This window comes from Lactuca sativa, chromosome 3 (assembly GCF_002870075.4).
Source record: "Lactuca sativa cultivar Salinas chromosome 3, Lsat_Salinas_v11, whole genome shotgun sequence".
Classification (NCBI taxonomy): Eukaryota; Viridiplantae; Streptophyta; class Magnoliopsida; order Asterales; family Asteraceae; genus Lactuca; species Lactuca sativa.
This window is the reverse complement of record NC_056625.2, coordinates 159,969,519-159,990,865: the sequence shown is the minus strand read 5'-3', so window position 1 is coordinate 159,990,865 and position 21,347 is coordinate 159,969,519. Positions and strand designations below refer to the sequence as shown.

The 21,347-nt window shown below is 41.1% G+C and overlaps 2 protein-coding genes across 2 annotated transcripts; both read left to right on the top strand.

The window, feature by feature from the left end:
• Positions 1-2,481: 2,481 nt before the first annotated feature.
• On the top strand, positions 2,482-2,853 carry LOC111880007 (uncharacterized mitochondrial protein AtMg00810-like). The gene has a single exon (XM_023876425.1). The coding sequence runs from the start codon at positions 2,482-2,484 to the stop codon at positions 2,851-2,853; it is 372 nt and encodes a 123-aa protein (XP_023732193.1).
• Positions 2,854-10,243: 7,390 nt separating this feature from the next.
• LOC128132850 (uncharacterized) lies at positions 10,244-11,779 on the top strand. Its single transcript, XM_052769841.1, has one exon. It carries the CDS (start codon positions 10,244-10,246, stop codon positions 11,777-11,779), a length of 1,536 nt encoding a protein of 511 aa, XP_052625801.1.
• Positions 11,780-21,347: the final 9,568 nt, after the last annotated feature.

The window sequence follows — 21,347 nt, the reverse complement described above, 5'->3', positions numbered from 1 at the left end:
TGCTCTTCATACCTTCTTTGGGAATGGTAGTACAACTTGGATATTAGACTCAGGGGCTTCCAATCATATGACATCTGAGAAAAGCCTTTTCTCATGTCTTCAACCTCAACAGTCCCTTGTTCGAATTGCTAATGGTTCCTTCTCCCTGGTAGAAGGAATTGGATGTATTACATTGTCTAATAATTCACTCTTCAATCAGTTTTGTTTGTAGCAAAATTGGATTGCAATTTACTTTCCACAAGTAAACTTACTCGAGATTTGAAATGTGTAATTCTTTTTCTGCCGACTGGTGTGATTTTCAAGTGGTGGGATCGGGGAAGGTGATTGGCATTGCTAAGCAAAGCAAAGGATTATACTTGCTTCAAGAAACCCTTGATTGTGGCTTCAAGTATAGCACAAATTATGCTTTCTTCTCTAATTCAACATCTATTTCCGTGTCTTCCACACAAAATAAAGCCATGTTATGGCACTTCCGCCTAGGTCATCCCAATTTTATGTACTTAGCCAAGTTGTTTGCTGAGTTATTTATAAATAAAAAGCCACAATTTTATCACTGTGAGATTTGTGAATTTGCTAAACATACTCGAAACGTTTATCCTACAATTGGTTATAATCCTTCAAAACCATTCTCATTAATCCATAGTGATATTTGGGGACCCTCTAGAGTTAAAAATCTAAATGAGGCCCGTGGTTCATCACCTTTATTGATGACCAAACAAGAATGACTTGGACATACCTGATGAAGGAAAAATTTGAAACCTTTACCATTTTTCAGTCATTATACAACTTAATTCTTACTCAATTTCATTCAAAAATTAAAGTCCTGAAAACTGATAATGCTCGGGGCTATTTCAATACTCTCCTTGGAAATTATCTTGTAGAAAGAGGTATTGTTCACACAAGTTCTTGTGTTGATACACCCCAACAAAATGGGGTAGCCGAGCGAAAAAACCGACACCTTCTTGAAGTATCACAGGCCATTATGTTTACAAATAATGTGCCAAAATATCTTTGGGGAGAAGCCTTACTCATTGCCACATATATCATAAATAGGATTCCTAGCCGAGTATTACAATTTCAAGCTCCTCGAGATATTCTCTCAAAATCACATCCTCACATTCTCTCGTTTACATCTGACCTTCCGCTGAAAATATATGGGTGTCCAAGCTTTGTCCATATTTAGAAACAACAACGGTCAAAATTAGACCCTCAATCACTCAAATGTTTATTTCTTGGGTATTCTTCTCGTCAAAAGGGCTATAAATGCTACTTTCCTCTCACTGGAATAATATATACAACCATGGATGTTACATTTTTTTGAAAATCAATCATATTTTCCCAAAACCAATATTCTGGGGGAGAATTCCAATGAATATCAATTTTTGGAAACTTCACATACTCCTTCTGGTGTCACTTCTCCTATTGTCACTCTAGAACAAAACTCCATAAATACTCTAGAAACAAGTTCTCTATTTAGTCCTCTTGAAAATATTTCAACTCTCGAAGACATTTCAAATGCTTCTCTAGAAAACAATCCAATCACACATACCTCTCCTCAACTCCGTGTCTACTCCAGAAGAAATCGCCGTTCATAACAAGTGGATCCAATCACACATACTTCTCTGATCTCTGTCATAGATGATACACAACAAAAAATGAATTCGGTTGATGATACCAATGCTACTATTGAGCCTAATATTGATGATTCTGATTTTACCAATTGCTCAACAGAAAGGTATCTGCTCGTGTACCAACCATTTGATTGAAAGATATGTTGCATATGGAAACCTTCATCCTTCTTATAGGTCATTTGTAGCTAATCTTGACCAAACACAGATTCCAGATTCCATTCATGAGGCACTAAAAATACCCAGTTGGAAATTGGCTGTTGAAGAAGAAATAAAAGCCCTTGAATCAAATGGAACTTGGACAATCACAAAATTACCTAAAGATAAACGAGCGGTGGGGTGCAAATGGATATCTGATGGAAGTGTAGACAGATTCAATGCGAGGTTAGTCGCTAAAGGGTTCACTTAATCCTATGGCATTGATTATAAAGAGACGTTCGCTCCTGTTGCCAAACTAAACACGGTTCGAGTATTACTTTCCCTAGCCATAAACAATGATTGGCCTCTTTACCAGCTCGATGTAGAAAATGCTTTCCTAAACGGTGATCTGGAAGAAGAAATTTATATGTCAATGCCTCCGGGATTTGAAAACTCCAAAGGCAATATGGTGTGTAGATTAAAAAAATCTTTGTACGGCCTTAAACTATCACACCATGCATGGTATGGAAAATTCAGTCAAGCCATTATCTCACAGGGTTATGTTCAATGCCAAGCTAATCACACTCTATTTATCAAGACAAGTACTAATGGGAAGAAAGCTATACTAACTGTTTACGTTGATGATATCATACTGACATGAGATGATGTTGAAGCGATTAAACTTCTAAAAAGAAACTTGGCATCCAAATTCGAAATGAAGGATCTTGGACATCTCAAATACTTCCTTGGAATGGAAGTTGCTCGGTCCAAGGAAGGTATTGTTATATCTCAAAGAAAATACATCTTGGATCTCTTAAAAGACATTGGCCTTCTTGGGTGCAAACCAGCAGAAACACCCATGGATCCAAACAAAAATGGGTGTAATGAGGAAGAACAAACCCCAGTGAACAAAGATCACTATCATCAACTTGTTGGCAAAATCATTTATCTCTCTTACACTCGTCCTGACATTGCATATTCTGTAAGCATTGTGAGTCAACACATGAATGAACCAACTAAAGATCACTTAGAAACAGTCAAACGTATTCTATGGTATCTCAAGATGACTCCCAGTTTAGGCCTATAGTTCAAAAGAACAAAAATCCATGATGTCCAAGTGTATACTGATGCAATTTGGATTGCAAAGGAGACTCATCTAAAATCAACCATAGGTTACTGCTCATATGTATGGGGCAATCTTGTTACATGGAGGAGCAAGAAACAATATGTTGTATCATGTAGAAGAGCAGAATCTGAGTATCGAGCTCTTGTACTAGGAATATGTGAAGGTATGTGGATACAAAGACCACATAATGAACTCGGGATGAGGAAAGAAGAATCTATAAAAATGTTAACTGATAGCCAGCCTGCTATTGACATTGCCAAAAATCCTATTCACAACGACCGCACAAAGCACATATAAATAGATCGACATTTCATTTCTGAAAAAGTTGATCACTGGATAATTCAGCTCAGCTATGTTCCATCACGCCTCCAAATCGCTGATATCCTAACTAAAGCTTTACCAAGAGTCAAATTTGAAGAATTTATTTCCATGCTTGGCTTGTATAATATCTACAACCAAGCTTGAGGGGGAGTGTTGAAAATTATGAAGTTATTTAGGAAAGTTTTTATCTCTTGTTTTCTATTTTAGATAAGATTACCTTTGATTTGATATCTTTCAATTAGTGTAGCTGTAATCCCTAATTTAGTGTGGCTGTATAGTATAGCCGGCCCTAATTTTTCCCTACATATATATTCCTTGTACACTCTTCTTTTGAGGATAAAGAAAAAATTGAGATTGTTTTTCCATCTCAAAACACGCTCTCAATTTCTACACTAGTTAATACAGGATTGTGAGACATCTCTTTATTGTACCCTTCGGGGTACAGGTTAAATCCTCAACATTTAGTATAGCCAGAGTCTACTGGAGGGAGAGCGTGAGATTTATGAATAGATCTATTCGGGACTGACTATCCTACACTTAAACTGCTAGCTACAGTTAAGCAGGCATGCTTGGGGTCACAAATATCATACCATACGACGCCTGAAGGAACGTCGCTAAGGTCATCAGTCATATCAAGCATGGTTATACGAACTCACAATAGTATAAACTAACCTTTGTTTATGGGATTTCATTCTTCGCTAGTTTTATTTTAAATAACAGAACTACTACACATGACACTGGAGGATTTCTAGGGATACAATACATAGTTTTATTTTAAGCAATAAAACTACTATACATACTGGTGGTAGCCAGGGTTTTCAAACAGAACATACTATACATATAGTAACGAACAAACATGTTAGAAAATATTGGATTTTCTTGGGAATCATGCATACATTTTTTAGATTTATTAACAGGTTTTCACTACAAAACATACTTATGAATCACCAGCTTTATGCTGATACGTTTTCAAAATCGCTTGTATTCTCAAGGCACTGATAAACAGGTACTCTTGTCGGCTTTTGACAAGACGGAGCATACATAGTCTCGTCTTTATATTTATGCTGCTTTTGATGTATATAAACAATGAAACAATAGATGTAAATGTTCATATTATATTGTATTGGTTGTATTTACTTTGATTACTATGATGAAATTGTTGTGATACTACACATGACGTCCTCCACCCCTGAACATTTTTGCCGTTTCGGTTTGGGGGTGTGACAGCGTATGTGGTGGATACGCAGGTTAGAGATTAGATTTCAGTATCAGAGGCTCCAGTGGTTAGGAGTTTGCTAATGTATTCCCGGAGGAGTTACCCGGAGTGCCTCCGGAGAGGGGGGTCGAGTTTTGGATCGACTTAGTGCTAGGTGTGGCGCCTATCGCCAAGGCTCCGTACCGTTTGGCACCACCAGAGATGTAGGGGTTGTCCTCATAGCTGCAGGAACTACTAGGTCAGCAGTTCATTCGTCCAAGCAGTTCCCCGTAGGGAGCACCGATACTCTTCGTCCGGAAGAAGGATGGTTTACACCGGATGTGCATCGACTACCGGGAGTTGAACAAGTTGATGGTGAAGAACTGTTATCCGCTCCCGAGGATAGATGATTTGTTTGATCAGTTATAGGGTTCGTCTTGGTTTTCCAAGATATACTTTGAGGTCTAGGTTTCATCAGGTCAGGGTCAGAGGGGAGGACGTGGAGAAGACCACGTTCCGAACTCGTTATGGACATTACGAGTTCGTGCTGAAGCCGTTTGGGCTCACCAATGCACCAACAATGTTTATGGACCTAATGAATCGGATCCGAAGACCAATGCTCGATCGCTCGGTCATAGTATTCATCGACGATATCTTAGTGTACTCCAAGGCCCGAGAACAGCACGAGTAGCATCTGCAGGAGTTATCGGGAGTTCTGAGGTGGGAACGACTTTATGCAAAGTTCTTGAAGTGCGAGTTTTGGTTACGAGAGGTCCAGTTCCTGGGACACCTCATTAACCAGGAGGGGATTTTGGTTGATCCAGCAAAGATCGAGGCGGTTATGCAGTAGGAGGCTCTGAGATCTCCCTCAGACATCAGGAGCTTTTTGGGATTGGCAGGTTACTACCGGACATTCATACAAGATTTCTCCAAGATTGAAGTACCCCTCACTCGTCTGACGAGGAAGGGGGTGGATTTCTAGTAGGGCCCTGAGCAATTGAAGGCATTTGAGACCCTTCGACAACGTTTGTGCGAGGCTCCAGTATTGACTCTTCCGGATGGAGTCGAGGATTTTGTGGTGTTCTGTGATGTGTCCATCACAACACTAGGAGTGGTCCTAATACATAGAGGATGTGTGATAGCCTATATTTCGCGGCAGTTGAAGCCGCATGAGACGAGATACCATACTCACGATCTAGAGCTGGGGGCGGTGGTCTTTGCCCTCAAGATTTGGAGGCATTGTCTCTATGGGGTTCGATGTACCATTTACACGGACCAAAAGAGCCTAAGACACATCATGGATCAGCGAAACCTGAACATGAGGCAGTATAGGTGGCTGGATGTAGTCAAGGACTACGACTGTGAGATCCTTTCCCACCTAGGCAAAGCGAACGTGGTTGTGAACACTCTAAGCCGCAAGTCAGCCGGGTCTTCCACTTCGGCAATATGTATGAGGATATTAGTGGATGATTGACTTGTGAGCCTGATCAGGTAAGCCCAGGCAGAGGGTATGCGTCAGGAGAATTGGAAGCTGGAGAGGATTAGGAGAGAGAACACCTGGTTTGTGTAGAATAGCTGAGGATTATTGACCCGATGCGGTCGGGTGTGGGTTTCGATGTCTGGAGGTGTCAGACAGATGGTTATGGAGGAGGCTCATCAGTGTCATTTCTCTAGTCACCCGGGAGCGACTAAGATGTACCGGGATTTGAGTTTGAGCTACTGGTGGCCGTGAATGAAGCGAGAAATCGCTTGGTACGTCAAGAGATGCTTGACTTGCAGGATGGTGAATGTCGAGCATCAGAGGCCACATGGCAAGCTACAGCCTCTAGAGATTCCCATGTGGAAATGTAACATATCACGATGGACTTCATTACCAAGTTGTTGAGGATGACAAAGGGGTTTGACGCTATATGGGTCATCGTGGATCAATTGACCAAGAGTGCCCATTTCCTGGCAATACGGGAGAGCTCATCGGCTGAGAAGCTGGCTGAAATGTATGTCTGCCAGATCATTTCTTGCCACGACATTCAGGTCTCTATTGTGTCCAACCGGGATGTTAGATTCACCTCTCGTTTCTGGCAGAAGTTCCACGAGGATCTGGGCACTCGGCTGCATTTTAGCACAACCTATCTTTCGTAGACCGAGGGCCAGAGTGAGCAGACTATACAGACCCTCGAGGACATGTTGAGGGCTTTTGTCATTGATTTCGGTGGGAGCTGGGATTCCCACCTACCACTTGTAGAGTTGGCCTACAACAAAAACTATCATTCCAATATTGGTGCCCCACCTTTTGAGCTGTTGTACGGGCGGAGATGTCGCACTCCGGTCTGTTGGGGGTAAGGTGGGCCATATAGTGATGGGTCAGACCGATGTAGTCTTACAGACCATCGAGATGATTCAATAGATTAGACAGTGGTTGTAGACCACACGTAGTATATATAAGAGCTATGCCGATCAACACTAATCAGAGTTATAGTTCCAAGTCGGTGATATGGTACTCCTGAAGTTCTCGCCCTGTGATAGCTTATTTTATTTCCTTATTTTATTAGTTTATTTTTAGATTTTTAGATCTTTTTATCATTAATTCATTGTAATTTTTTTTCTTTAGTATGGATCATACCGGGTGCTTATTATGTTGCATGAGATATTTTGTAGGTTTTTCGGTGCTTGTTGCGGTGGCGGGTTGATTGGAGACGAGCTTAGTGGGCTCTCGAGGCATTATTGGGCTTGGCGGAATCAAAGAGGAAGAATTGGGCTTTGAAAGTTATTGGCTTGGATTATTTGGGCTTGTGAAGATGGATCATAAATTTCTAATTTTGGGCTTGGAGCATCCATTTGGTGGCTAAATGATGATTGGTGCATTTCAAATTACATGGACAAGGGAGGGGGGGACCAAAGGAATCTTTGGTAGTGGAAGGGTGGAGTGGCTTGGTGGACCAATAGCATGACTACAACATTTGCACGGGTGGAATTTTCGTCGCGCGGGTACCCGCGCAACTGCCCAGTTTGTGCATTTTGGTCATTTGGCTTGCCATAACCCTTGGGGATCAGATCTAGAAGCTTATTCACGATTTTCCACCATTGGAGACCTGCAAGAAGCAATTTTGGGAGCTAGAAATCATTTTCCTTTCATCTTTCCAAATCTTAGGTAGTTTCTTTATGCAATTAGATTATTGTTCTTGTTACTTTGTTGCCATGAGTGGCTAATACTCTTATTTGGTTAACTTTGGCTGAAAACCAATGAATGTTTGTGGGTTTTGAAGGATTTATGTTGATTATCAATTTATTCCATGTTTATGATTCTAGTTTGCAATTCTTATGCTTATTTGATGCTTTGATCATGACCTTAATATTTGATTGAGCAATGGTTGATTTTTCATTGAGCAATAGTTGATTTATTTCATTGATTTTGCATTAGATCATTGAATTTATCTAGAACAAAGGCTTTATGATGGTAGAAATCATCTCTAGCTTATGAATCATATCTCCTTTATGGATGTGTAAGCATTTGGCATCCTCTAGGAATTGGGAATTCCTTCATTCTTAAGGCTAATTGATTTCTTGGGATTAACTGCTTCAATTGACCCTTGATCATAATTAAGAAGGTGTGTTGTGGGCTTCCCCAACCTCCATACTACCTATGAGGAATCTTGGCATATCATGCTTCGTGATTGCTATAACCAATTTGGGATGAAGGAGAAGCTTTGTATTAGATCCTAATGATAAACACACAAATGTTCATTGTGTTGAGTTGCCTTAGTTAACCAATTATTTCCAACCCTTGAGCATCTCATCAACTTGCTTAATTGCAAGGTTTTTAGTTATTCAAGTATTTTAGTTTTCAAGTAATCAAAAAACCCCCCTTTTAGTTTAATTGTAGTTAAGTAGTTTAATTTCACTAGTTCTATTGAATTGCATTGGTGATTGAATACAACCATTGCCCCGAGGATCGATACCCCTTTTTACCATTATATTACGTTTATTTAGCAATCAAAGGGTGTAATTTGCTTGGTGGGCTTGACATCCCATCAAGTTTTGGCGCCGTTGCCGGGGACATTGGTTATTGTTATTTGATTGTTTATGCCTAGGTCTAGAAGAACCGGTGAACTACTCTACCATCCGGAAATTGAAAAAGAAGCAAAAAGGTTGAAAAAGTTAGCCAAACAAGCAAAGCAACAACAATTAGTTCAAGCTTCTTTCTCTTCTCCACTAATCAACATAGAAGATCAAGTTCATACTTCAAGTGATACCGACACCGAACCGAGTTCTCCAATTGTTGGTCCATCCTTTGAAGACATTCCTTTTGAAAACTACATAGCCATGAATCACACTCCACCTCACAATCCCAACCCAAACCCAATCAATCAAGATACCAATACCCTACCCCATTAACGACGACAACAACCACAAGAACCTCTCATTGATATGCCACCTTGGAATCAAGCCCCTCCTCAAAACCAACCCAATTATCAACCACCACCACAACTACAAAACCAACACTTCCACCAAAACAACCAACCTCAAAACAATGCTTTTCAAGTTCAACAAGTACATTACCCAAATCAACCCAATTACCAACACCCTCCAATGTACCAAAACCCAATGTACCTAGAACAACAACCTCCTTACAACCAATACCCTAACTACCAACCTTATCCACCACCAATCTACAATCACCAACAATACCCATATCCACCTTACCAACAACATCCTAATTACTTGCAACAAAATCCCAACAACCCCTTTCCACCCAATCCCCCTCAAGAGTTGACACTTAGACAAATGATGGAAACGGATGTTACTCACACACCTCTTGCTATTGTTTATCCCGCAAACTGCCGAGGGATTGAATTGAAGTCAAGTTTCATCCATCAACTTACCAAGTTCCATGGTTTGGATAGAGAAGACCCTCAAAAGCATTTGAAGTCCTTTCATATGATATGTGTTAGCATGTTGCCCGACAATGTGACATTGGATGATTTCAAGTTAACCGCATTCCCGCTCACCCTGGAAGACAAAGCTAGAGAGTGGTTATTCAACTTACCACCGGGATCTATTCACACATGGGGAGAGTTACTCAAGGCCTTCAATAGCAAATTCTATCCCACCTCCCGGATATCAAGCCAACGAAGTGAGATTTTGGGGATTCGTCAAGGGGAAAATGAAACATTTCATGATTTTTGGGAGCGCTTCAATAATTTGTGTACAAGTTGTCCTCAACACAATATACCCAAACAACTACTTCTTCAACAATTTTATGAGGGTATGAATGAAAAATATCGGAGGATGATTGATGCTTCAAGTGGTGGTGACATCTTCAACAAAACCCCTCACGAAATCCGATTACTTTTTGGTACCATTTCTCAAAATCAAAGGAATTTTGGGACTCAAAATGACATGAAGAGAAATTCTACACAAGTGGTTGGTGAAGTTAGCAACACTCAACACTTGGAATCAAAGCTCTTGGATTTGACTAATGTGTTAAGTCAAATGGTGGTGGGAAGTGGTCAACAATTGATGGTATGTGGTATTTGTGCAATGACGAGCCATTATACGGATAAGTGCCCCACACTTGGAAGTGAACCGGAAGATGTGAATGCAATGGGAGGATATCAAGGTCAACCAAGACCCGCGGGATTTCAAAACAATTTCAACCCAAATTGGAGGAATAACCCAAACAACCCATACCCACCAAAGCAAAATCCACCAAACATTTTGATGAGACCTTAACATCCACAATACCCCTCCCAAAAACCTCCATATCCACAAACTTCTTTTAACCCTCCAAATTACCAACAACCTCCACAACAAGGCCAATCAAGTGGTACCCATCAAATGAGCCTTCAAGAACTTGTCACTTCTCTTGCTCAAAGTCAAACCCAATTTCAACAAGAAACCAAGAATACTTTCTCCAACATTCAAGCACAAATTGGAGACTTGGCAACCGCTCTCAACAAGATAGAACAAAAGGGTAAACTTCCATCACAAACCGAGAAGAACCCAAATGTGAGTGCCATCACCCTACGAAATGGGAAAACACTTGGAGAAAGTCAACCTAAAAGAGTTTCAAGAGAAGACGAAGATGAAGTGACCATTGAGAAACCTCCAAAAGTTGTAGTTCCTCCAAAGGAACCGGTTGTGCCAAATGTTGATAAACCCGATCCTTCCAACAAATCCATCAAACCATTGGTCATACCACCACCTTTTCCATCCCGTTTAGCTTCCTCAAAGAAACAAGAAGAAGAGAAAGAGTTTCTTGAGACTTTCCGCAAGGTTCAACTCAACATTTCACTATTGGATGCCATTAAGCAAATCCCACGTTACGCCAAATTTCTTAAGTATTTGTGCACCAACAAGAGAAAATTCAAGACAAATGAGAAGATTCAAGTCAATGAAAATGTATCCGCGGTCATCCAAAAGAAGCTTCCACCCAAATGCAAAGACCCGGGAATGTTTGCTATACCTTGTACCATTGGTGATTTACATGTTGAAAGTGCCATGCTAGATCTTGTAGCCTCAATCAATGTCATGCCATACTCGGTTTTTCAATCTCTCAATGTTGGACCTTTGGAAGAAACCGGAGTCATCATTCAATTAGCGGACAAGTCAAGTGTATTTCCAAGAGGCATGTTGGAGGATGTACTCGTTCAAGTTAATCAACTAGTATTTCCCGCAGATTTCTATGTCATTGACCTTGAAGAAAAGACTCCTTCCAAGTCATCTATGATTCTCCTTGGAAGACCCTTCATGAATACCGCTCACACGATTATTGATGTCCACAATGGGAAGATCACCATGGAGTTTGATGGAGAGACCATTCGCTTCAACATCTTCGAAGCAATGAGATATCCTAGCAATATATCTCCATTGTATCGAGTTGATGTGATTGAGCCAATCACCCAACAATTATTCGAGTTATCAAATGGGGATCTTTTGAAGATGGTGCTTAACATGAGTCTTGACGGTGAAAGTTTGAAGAATACCTTGGATATGTATACACTGGATTCCAAAGTCGAAAATATTGTGAAGGCTTTAGAAATTACTAATTCCACAAAGAGGGATGTTTCTCAAGTTGCCTTATCTCATTCTACAATCAAGATGCCACCTTCCATAATCCAACCACCCACACTTGAATTGAAAGTTTTACCTAGTCATTTGAAATATGCTTATCTAGGTCAAGATGGGACTCTACCGATGATTATCTCTTCTCAATTGAAAGACTTTGAAGAAAACCAATTGATTGAAGTCTTGAAAGAGCATAAAGAAGCCATGGGGTGGACCATAGCGGACATCAAGGGGATAAGTCCTAATGTATGCACTCACAAGATACTCATGGAAGATGATTGCAAGCCTAGAAAGGAAGCCCAATGACGATTAAACCCTCCCATGATGAAAGTTGTCAAAAAGGAGATAATCAAGCTACTTGATGCAGATATGATTTACCCAATTTCCAACTCCAAATGGGTTAGTCCGGTGCAAGTGGTTCCCAAGAAAACGAGAATCACGGTTGTTGAGAATAACAAAGGCGTCATGGTACCCACTCGAGTTCAAAATGGATGGAGGGTATGCATTGATTATAGAAAGTTGAATTCAAGCACGCGGAAAGATCACTTCCCTCTTCCTTTCATTGATCAAATGCTCGAGCGATTGGCGGGCAAATCGCATTATTGTTGCCTTGATGGATACTCGGGTTTTCACCAAATACCCGTTGCTCCCGAAGATCAAGACAAAACGACTTTTACATGCCCCTTTGGCATATTTGCTTACAAGCAGATGCCATTTGGATTATGCAATGCTCCCGCCACATTCCAAAGATGCATGGTGAGTATCTTCTCCGAGTATGTAGAAAATATAATTGAAATGTTCATGGATGATTTCACCGTGTATGGCAATTCGTTTGATGAATGTTTGGGTAACCATAAGAAGATTTTGAAAAGGTGCATAGAGAAAAAGTTGGTGTTAAACTTTGAGAAATTTCACTTCATGGTTAATCAAGGAATCATTTTGGGACACATCGTCTCCAAAAAGGGCATTGAAGTTGATAAAGCCAAAATTGATGTCATCCAAACCCTTCCTTACCCAACATGTGTTAGAGAAGTGAGATCTTTCTTGGGCCATGCGGGATTCTATAGAAGATTCATCAAATATTTCTCCAAGATTACGCGACCAATGTGCCTTCTTCTTCAAAAAGATATCGATTTTGACTTCAATGTTGCGTGCCAAGAAGCCTTTGACAAACTTAAAGACTTGCTCACTTCCGCACCAATAATCCAACCTCCAAATTGGGAGCTTCCATTTGAAATAATGTGTGACGCAAGCAATTTTGCTATTGGAGCAGTCTTAGGTCAAAAAGAGGGAAAAGCATCACATGTCATCTACTATGCTTCTAAAACATTGGATAATGCTCAAGCCAACTATTCCACCACCGAGAAGGAACTTTTAGCCATTGTATTCGCCTTGGAAAAATTCCGGGAATACCTTCTTGGGACAAAAGTAATTGTATATTCCAACCATGCCGCATTAAAGTATCTCATGACCAAGAAAGATGCCAAACCACGATTGATTCGTTGGATTCTTCTTTTACAAGAATTCGATCTTGAGATAAAGGATAAAAGTGGTGCCGAAAACCTAGTTGCGGATCACTTAAGTCGGTTGAATGTTGGCGATTCTTCTTCTCCTATCCTTGATGAATTCCCGGATGAGCACCTCTTCCATATCTCAAATTCCATTCCATGGTATGCGGATATTGTGAATTACTTGGTTACTAAAGAAATTACTCACGCCTTTACCAAGCACCAAAAGGCCAAGTTGAAGAGTGATTCCAAATACTACGTATGGGACGACCCTTATCTTTGGAAACATTGTCCGGATCAACTAATACGGAGGTGTGTTCATCAAAATGAGTTCGAGTCAATTTTGAAGTTTTGCCATGAATATGCATGCGGAGGACATTTTGGTCAAAACAAAACCATGCGAAAGGTGCTTGAATGCGGACTCTATTGGCCAACAATGTCAAGAGATACCTATCTATTTTGCAAGAGTTGTGATAGATGTCAAAGAACGGGAACCATATCCATGAGGCATGAAATGATTCAAAGCCTTATCCTTATTTGTGAAATTTTTGATATGTGTGGGGAATCGACTTCATGGGTCCCTTCCCCGTTTCGTTTGGTTATACTTATATACTCTTGGCGGTTGATTACGTTTCAAAGTGGGTTTAAGCAAAGGCTACACGGCACGATGATTCAAAAACTATAATTGACTTCTTGAAGTCAAACATTTTCGCAAGATATGGTGTACCGAGAGCCTTGGTGAGTGATAGGGGCACTCATTTTTGCAATAAAATGATGGAATCAATGACAAAGAGATATGGTGTCACACACCGGATATCAACCGCTTATCATCCACAAACAAATGGCCAAGCTGAAGTGTCAAACAGAGAAGTCAAACAAATTCTTGAAAAGACCGTCAACACTACCCGAAAAGATTGGAGCTTAAAGTTAGAAGATGCTTTATGGGCGTACCGGACCGCCTACAAAACTCCAATTGGTATGTCTCCATTCCGCCTTGTCTATGGAAAATCTTGTCATTTACCGGTGGAATTGGAACACAAGGCATATTGGGCGGTTAAAAAGTGCAATTTCAATCTTGAAGAAAGTGGAAAGCACCGAAAAATGCAACTTCAAGAAATCGAGGAGTTGAGAAACGAGTCTTACGAAAACGCAAGCATCTACAAAGATAAGACAAAAGCGTTTCATGACAAGGACATCACTCAATAACACTTTATTCCGGGCCAAAAAGTTCTTCTTTATCATTCACGCTTAAAGCTATTCCCGGGAAAGTTGCGATCTCGATGGCACGGACCTTTTATTGTCATAAAAGTGTTTGATCATGGTGCGGTTGAAATTAAGAGTTTGGAAACAAATCAAATATTCAAAGTGAATGGGCACCACTTGAAACCATTTTATGAAGGCTTTGATACAGGAGAATTCGACAACATAACATTGGAAATCCCAAATTACGAAAGTTGATGGAAGCGGGACTATGTCTTGGCAAAGACGTTAAATAAATGCAATGTAAATAAATAATGTCCGTTTGAAGTTTTGGGTGTTTATACACTTGAAGTTGGAATAAAAATAAGCATATAGAAGCCTTCCAGTGATTTTGGTGAAGTTTGAAAATTTCCAAAAATTTGACTTTTGTGCGGGTACCCACGCAGTCTTTGCGCGACCAGCCCTAGCCGCGCAGGTCCCGAGTTCCAAATTACACAAACAAGGGGTGCAAACTGATTGTTACGCGCGGCCAATACCCACCCGCGTAAGACGTTTGCGCGGCCAAGAGTAAATCACTTTATTTTTTGCGCGGCCACCTAATTTAACCCAAATCACCCCATACCCGCTCCATTCCGCTCCATGCCTGATAACCCGACCCATTTCTAACCCACCCTTATAACCCCTTTAACCAGTCGGACCCTTCTTTCACCCTTTTACCTCCCGTCAACGAACAAACGCCGCTGTCACCTCCCCTCCTGCCGATCCCGACAAGCCGCAGCCTCCGCCAAATCGCGACTGCCGCCTCCGTTTCCGGCCGACGATTCCAAGCTCCGCCGTCAATGCCTTCGATCAGCGTCTCCACCCAGAAACCGTTGGCAACCCTAATCGCGTCCAATTTTCTTTTCCGGAAAAGCGACGACTCGCCGCTGCCGCGTCCCCGCAGATCCTTTCGCCGGCGCTTCACCACCACCACCTTCCCCACTTTATTCCGAACAAACCCCTGCCATTTAATCGCCGGTAAACTGCTCGGAGCGCTGACCCCCACCCTCGCCGGAAAATCGAAAATACACCCATTCCACTACCACATTTCATCAAATTTCAATTTTTCTTGGGGCATTCTTTACCAAACACTCCACCACACACCGATCTACTCTTAATTTGGGAAAATCTTATCACCGGAAAACCAAGCTCCGCCACCGGCCGCCGTCCGCCGTCGCCACTGGCCGCCACCACCAATTTTGACCAAAAATTTCAAAATTTTTGTTTCTCACTGGAGATTCAAAAGACTTAATTTGTGGGCCAAAATTCAAGCTTGTGGGCCAAAACACAAGAAGTTTATTCACAAGTACAATGGCACAGGACAAGACCATTCACGCATCTCATGGTTCTTCTCGCGAAGCTCAATCCTCGGGGCCATCCAAGAAAAGTCCACCGACCATGTTGATCGTGATGGGAACCTTACCCTCACGAGTGCCCAAAGTCGAGAGTTCAAATCCAACCTTCAAAAGCGTGTAATCCGCGCCACAAAATTTTACCACCAAGATTCTATGGATCAACTCGGCCTTGACCACCACTTGCGACAACTATTTTTCAACATTGGTTGGCACGAGTTTCTCGATCTTTCTGCACGTACCTACAAGCAGCCCACAATCGAATTCCTCTCCACCTATGCCCGCAATGACACGGCGAGGGTACTCACTTTCAAACTCCAGGGTCGGCAACACCGACTCAAGTACAAAAAACTCAACAAGATCATGGGCACATATGACATCTACAACTCCGACATTTACAGCTACCAATGGACTCAATTCAAAAGCTTGCCCAAAGTAGACTTTTAGACCCAAATCACGAGCCTGTCCAAGTTCAATCCCAGTTGCCAAAAAGACCCCTTTATCATCCATCCTTGCTGGAGAATTGCCCACCGGATCCTATCCACTTCTATTTTTGCTCGTCACGAGCCGGGACAAATCAACACCGTTGAGTTGTATTTTCTCTATTGCATGTTGAGCCACTGTTGGTCTTTACCCGATTTCGCCACCTTCTTTTTAGACAAATGTGATAGCCTCAGGACGAAGACCACTGGTGACATTTGTATTGGAGGTCTCATTACCCTCATTGGTTTGGGTATGGGCCTTCAATTTCCAAAATCTGAATATGTACTAGTGGATGATCCACCTCTTTACCTTCTCGATTGCATTACTCTCATGCGGATGGAATTAATTCTACCTCATCCTAATCTTCTTGGACATTTCTCTTGGCTAAACGATGTCAAGGACCCAATTTACATCTTACCCAATCCAAGTATCTCCACCTTCACCACCGATGACCCCAAAACATGGTTTTTACCTCAAGACTTGCCAAACAATGATGACGCAGCCGCGGATGATGACATGCAGGTGGATCCTGGCAATGCTGATAGCCCATTCGAGGCTGAAGACCATTATGATCTCCCAATCCGCCAGTTGCCTCCAGCTCATCCAAGTCAAGCCTCCGGGTCACACTTTCAGCCCTCGAGAGAACACTCCCAGCCACAACATGACTACCATTCATACCAGCAACCCAATGAGCCCGACCCTGCACACGAATTTCCTCTTGATATTTACAGCCAGCTTGCTTCCTTGCGCCTCCTGGGCAATAGAAACACCGCAGCCATCCATCGCATAGAGGAACAACAAGCACGCACCCACACTTACATGGAGGACCTATGGTATCATTTTCGGACCGAGGGCGGTTATCCTCCTCGCGGGCCTCCTCCACCTTGATCCCGGTATGATCCTTCCTTACTCTCATCCTAAGCATTGAGGACAATGCTTAATTTTAAGCTTGGGGTGAGGTAATCTAATGTTTTATTTTTATTGCATTTAGGTTGTATATAGTTGCATCTAGACTAATTCATTTAGGTCACTCATAAAAATTGCATAAAAAAATATATATATTGCATATTTTGTTTCTTTCTTTTCTAATTTTCATACTCGTTAGATGCATCTTAGGTTAAGTTCATGCGTTTTTGTTCTCTCTTGTCTTCTCATCCCTATAGGTACCATAGCGCCGAGTCATAAGTATTGAATCATAGATTGGTCCCGGGTCTTGATATGGAATTCCTTGTATTTGATAAGTGGGACACGTTTTGAGCCTCACAGACCACTTTGAGACCGCTTGTGTGGGGGTCAGATGCAGGTAGCTTGATTGGGTCTAGGTGCGGAGGGATGTGGTTGGTCATGCCAATGTGTGCGAGCAAAGACTAGCCCGGTAAGGTATTTTTAAGACATTGAAGATATTGAAGACTTGCATCTTGGTTTTGGAGGGAGTACCCCTTAGTACTCCCGAGTCTCGTCCGAGCCTTGCTTAGTTAGATTCTCACCGCCTTTTTAGGATAGGTTATCATTTTTCTAGGGGTCTAGAGTAGATAGTTAGATAGATTTTGTTTATCACACCTTGCATTGAGGTGCTTGATGAACTTTGAAGTGGGTCCCCCAATTCACATCTTTTGGGACCAAGTCTTTTCGGTAACACCCACTTTTGAGTCATTCCCCACCCTTTTTAGTTGATCTTGGCACATTGTCAATGATTATTAGGTGTTCATATTAGCCTCCATCTATCACTCAATTTTCACTATTGGAGTCCTATGTTAATTGGTGAAATTCCTTAGACCTTCCAAGAAGCAACACAAAGAATGAAGAAATTTGAAAAAGTGAAGAAAATAAGAGCCTATTAAAGATGATTCAAGAAAAGCAACAAAAACAAAGAAGAAAAATGAAGAAAAAAAGAGCAACACAAAAAGAAGAACAAGATTCCAAGTTCAAGACTTATGTTATATATCATGTCTAAAAAAATAAAAATTGGATGTCAAGCAGCAAATGTGATTGAAGACCCAATAACAGAAGTTCAAGATTGAAGATTTAGGTTGTTAGGTTTAGGTTTAGGTTAAGTAGAGTTTTTATTATTTTATTTTATTTTTGATTTTTGGTGAGAAAAGGCCCCGACGATGAGACGGTAGACTGTAAAGGATAGTACAAGGGAGAAGCCTCTGAAACCGGATGTTTGCCCGAAGGCCGTGCTGCAAAACCCTATTTCGTTATTATACACTTTGGCCTGACAAATGTAGGAATCATAGTGTGTGAAGAGGCGCCTTTCCTTCGTGCACTATGGTCTACATTGGTGATTTAAAGTGCCCCCACTGGGCGCATCTCTGTTTCCTTTGTCTTGCACACCGCGACCGCATCGATCCGTGATCTATTCGCCCATCAAGTGGTTGAGAATGTGGTTGATGGTTCTAAAACGGGGAACATTTTGAAGATGCGTAGGGTCCATTGAAGGACTAATTCTGACCATGTTGACTGATGTTGACCAAGTTCTATGGTATCTTTCTTTTTCCTTTTTAGATAGTTCATCCCGAGCTCATTTTTAGTCTTGTTCTAACTTGAGGACAAGTTAGGTTTAAGCTTGGGGTGATTTGATAGCTTATTATGTTGCATGAGATATTTTGTAGGTTTTTCGGTGCTTGTTGCGGTGGCGGGTTGATTGGAGACGAGCTTAGTGGGCTCCCGAGACATTATTGGGCTTGGCGGAATCAAAGAGGAAGAATTGGGCTTTGAAAGTTATTGGCTTGGATTATTTGGGCTTGTGAAGATGGATCATAAATTTCTAATTTTGGGCTTGGAGCATCCATTTGGTGGCTAAATGATGATTGGTGCATTTCAAATTACATGGACAAGGGAGGGGGGACCAAAGGAATCTTTGGTAGTGGAAGGGTGGAGTGGCTTGGTGGACCAATAGCATGACTGCAACATTTGCGCGGGTGGAATTTTCGTCGCGCGGGTACCCGCGCCACTGCCCAGTTTGGGCATTTTGGTCATTTGGCTTGCCATAACCCTTGGGGATCAGATCTAGAAGCTTATTCACGATTTTCCACCATTGGAGACCTGCAAGAGGCGATTTTGGGAGCTAGAAATCATTTTCCTTTCATCTTTCCAAATCTTAGGTAGTTTCTTTATGCAATTAGATTATTGTTCTTGTTACTTTGTTGCCATGAGTGGCTAATACTCTTATTTGGTTAACTTTGGCTGAAAACCAATGAATGTTTGTGGGTTTTGAAGAATTTATGTTGATTATCAATTTATTCCATGTTTATGATTCTAGTTTGCAATTCTTATGCTTATTTGATGCTTTGATCATGAGCTTAATATTTGATTGAGCAATGGTTGATTTTTCATTGAGCAATAGTTGATTTATTTCATTGATTTTGCATTAGATCATTGAATTTATCTAGAACAAAGGCTTTATGATTGTAGAAATCATCTCTAGCTTATGAATCATATCTCCTTTATGGATGTGTAAGCATTTGACATCCTCTAGGAATTGGGGATTCCTTCATTCTTAAGGCTAATTGATTTCTTGGGATTAACTGCTTCAATTGACCCTTGATCTTAATTAAGAAGGTGTGTTGTGGGCTTCCCCAACCTCCATACTACCTATGAGGAATCTTGGCATATCATGCTTCATGATTGCTATAACCAATTTGGGATGAAGGATAAGGTTTGTATTAGATCCTAATGATAAACACACAAATGTTCATTGTGTTGAATTGCCTTAGTTAACCATTTATTTCCAACCCTTGAGCATCTCATCAACTTGCTTAATTGCAAGGTTTTTAGTTATTCAAGTATTTTAGTTTTCAAGTAATCAAAAAAACCCCCCCTTTTAGTTTAATTGTAGTTAATTAGTTTAATTTCACTAGTTCTATTGAATTGCATTGGTGATTGAATACAACCATTTCCCCGAGGATCGATACCCCTTTTTACCATTATATTATGTTTATTTAGCAATCAAAGGGTGTAATTTTCTTGGTGGGCTTGACATCGCATCACCCTCGAAGGGTGTGATCTGCTTTAGGAAGAGGGGGAAATCAGGTCCCCGATACATCATCCCATTCAAGATCATTGCCAAGGTTGGGAAGGTGGCATATAGACTAGATCTTCTTGAGTAGCTCAGTCATATCCACAACACGTTTCATGTTTCGCAATTGCGAAAGTGAATTCTGGATGAGCAGGCGGTGGTGTCATTGGATGTCATTCATGTTGACAAGCGTCTGAATTATGTGGAGAGGACCGTGACCATTATGGGGAGGAAAGTGAAGATTATGCGGAACAAGAAGATACCTTTGGTAATGGTACAGTGGGTGCATCGTAGAGGGTCTAAGTGGACATGGGAGCCGGAGGCTGAGATGCGGGAGCACTATCCGTAGAGACTGCTCTTATTTCAGAATCTCGAGCAAGACCTTCCTCAACTGCCGCTCCAGTTTCTCAAAATGTCTCTGGTCCGACCCCCACCTTTCAACCATTTGATTCTGATCCATTTCAACCTTCTCAAGTTGAGGGGTAGAATAGTTATCCAACCCTCAAATAAAATGTTGATGGATTACATGATGCAACATATCAATTTGATGAATTTGATCCCATTCCAAACAACAATGAAGATGATGCCAAATTCTTTCACTTTCCGAACGATGACGACGTTGACATATCTTGTTTTGAAGTTCAGAGGGAGCCTCATCCTCAAATTTAAACTATTTAGGGGAAGAAAAACAACCCCATTGTTGATATCGGATCATCTGCTACACAAGAACTTTCGAAATTGCATATTTGGACAATGGATCACCCTCCAAATCATTTTATTAGAAATCTTAACGTTGGAGTTCAAACTCGCTCTGCTTCCAACATTCAAAATAAGTGTCACTTCTCAGCATTCATATCAATGGTTGAACCCAAATCCATCAAAGAAGCCATAGAACATTCTGATTGGATTACAACCATGCATGAAGAGCTAGCAAAATTTGACAGAAATCAAGTGTGGAATCTTGTCCATCCTCCTTAGGATCACCCTATTGTTGGTACAAGATGGGTCTTCTGAAAGAAATTCGACGATGCTAGATTCATAATTAGAAATAAAGGGAGATTGGTAGTTAAAGAATTTCCTCAGATCGAAGGACTTGACTATAACGAGACCTTTGCCCTTGTAGCTTGTTTTGAAGCTATCTGAATGTTTCTCACTTATGTTGCTCATAAAGGCTTCAAAGTTTACCGAATGGACATCAAAAGTGCCTTTCTCAAAGGTGAACCTGTCACTGAAGTGTATCTTCAATAAATTTTTTGTATCCAAACTACAAT

Excerpts from the sequence above, each read along its gene's own strand:
- LOC111880007 (XM_023876425.1), top strand. The coding sequence starts at position 2,482 with ATGAAGGATCTTGGACATCTCAAATACTTCCTTGGAATGGAAGTTGCT.
- LOC128132850 (XM_052769841.1), top strand. The coding sequence starts at position 10,244 with ATGAGCCTTCAAGAACTTGTCACTTCTCTTGCTCAAAGTCAAACCCAA.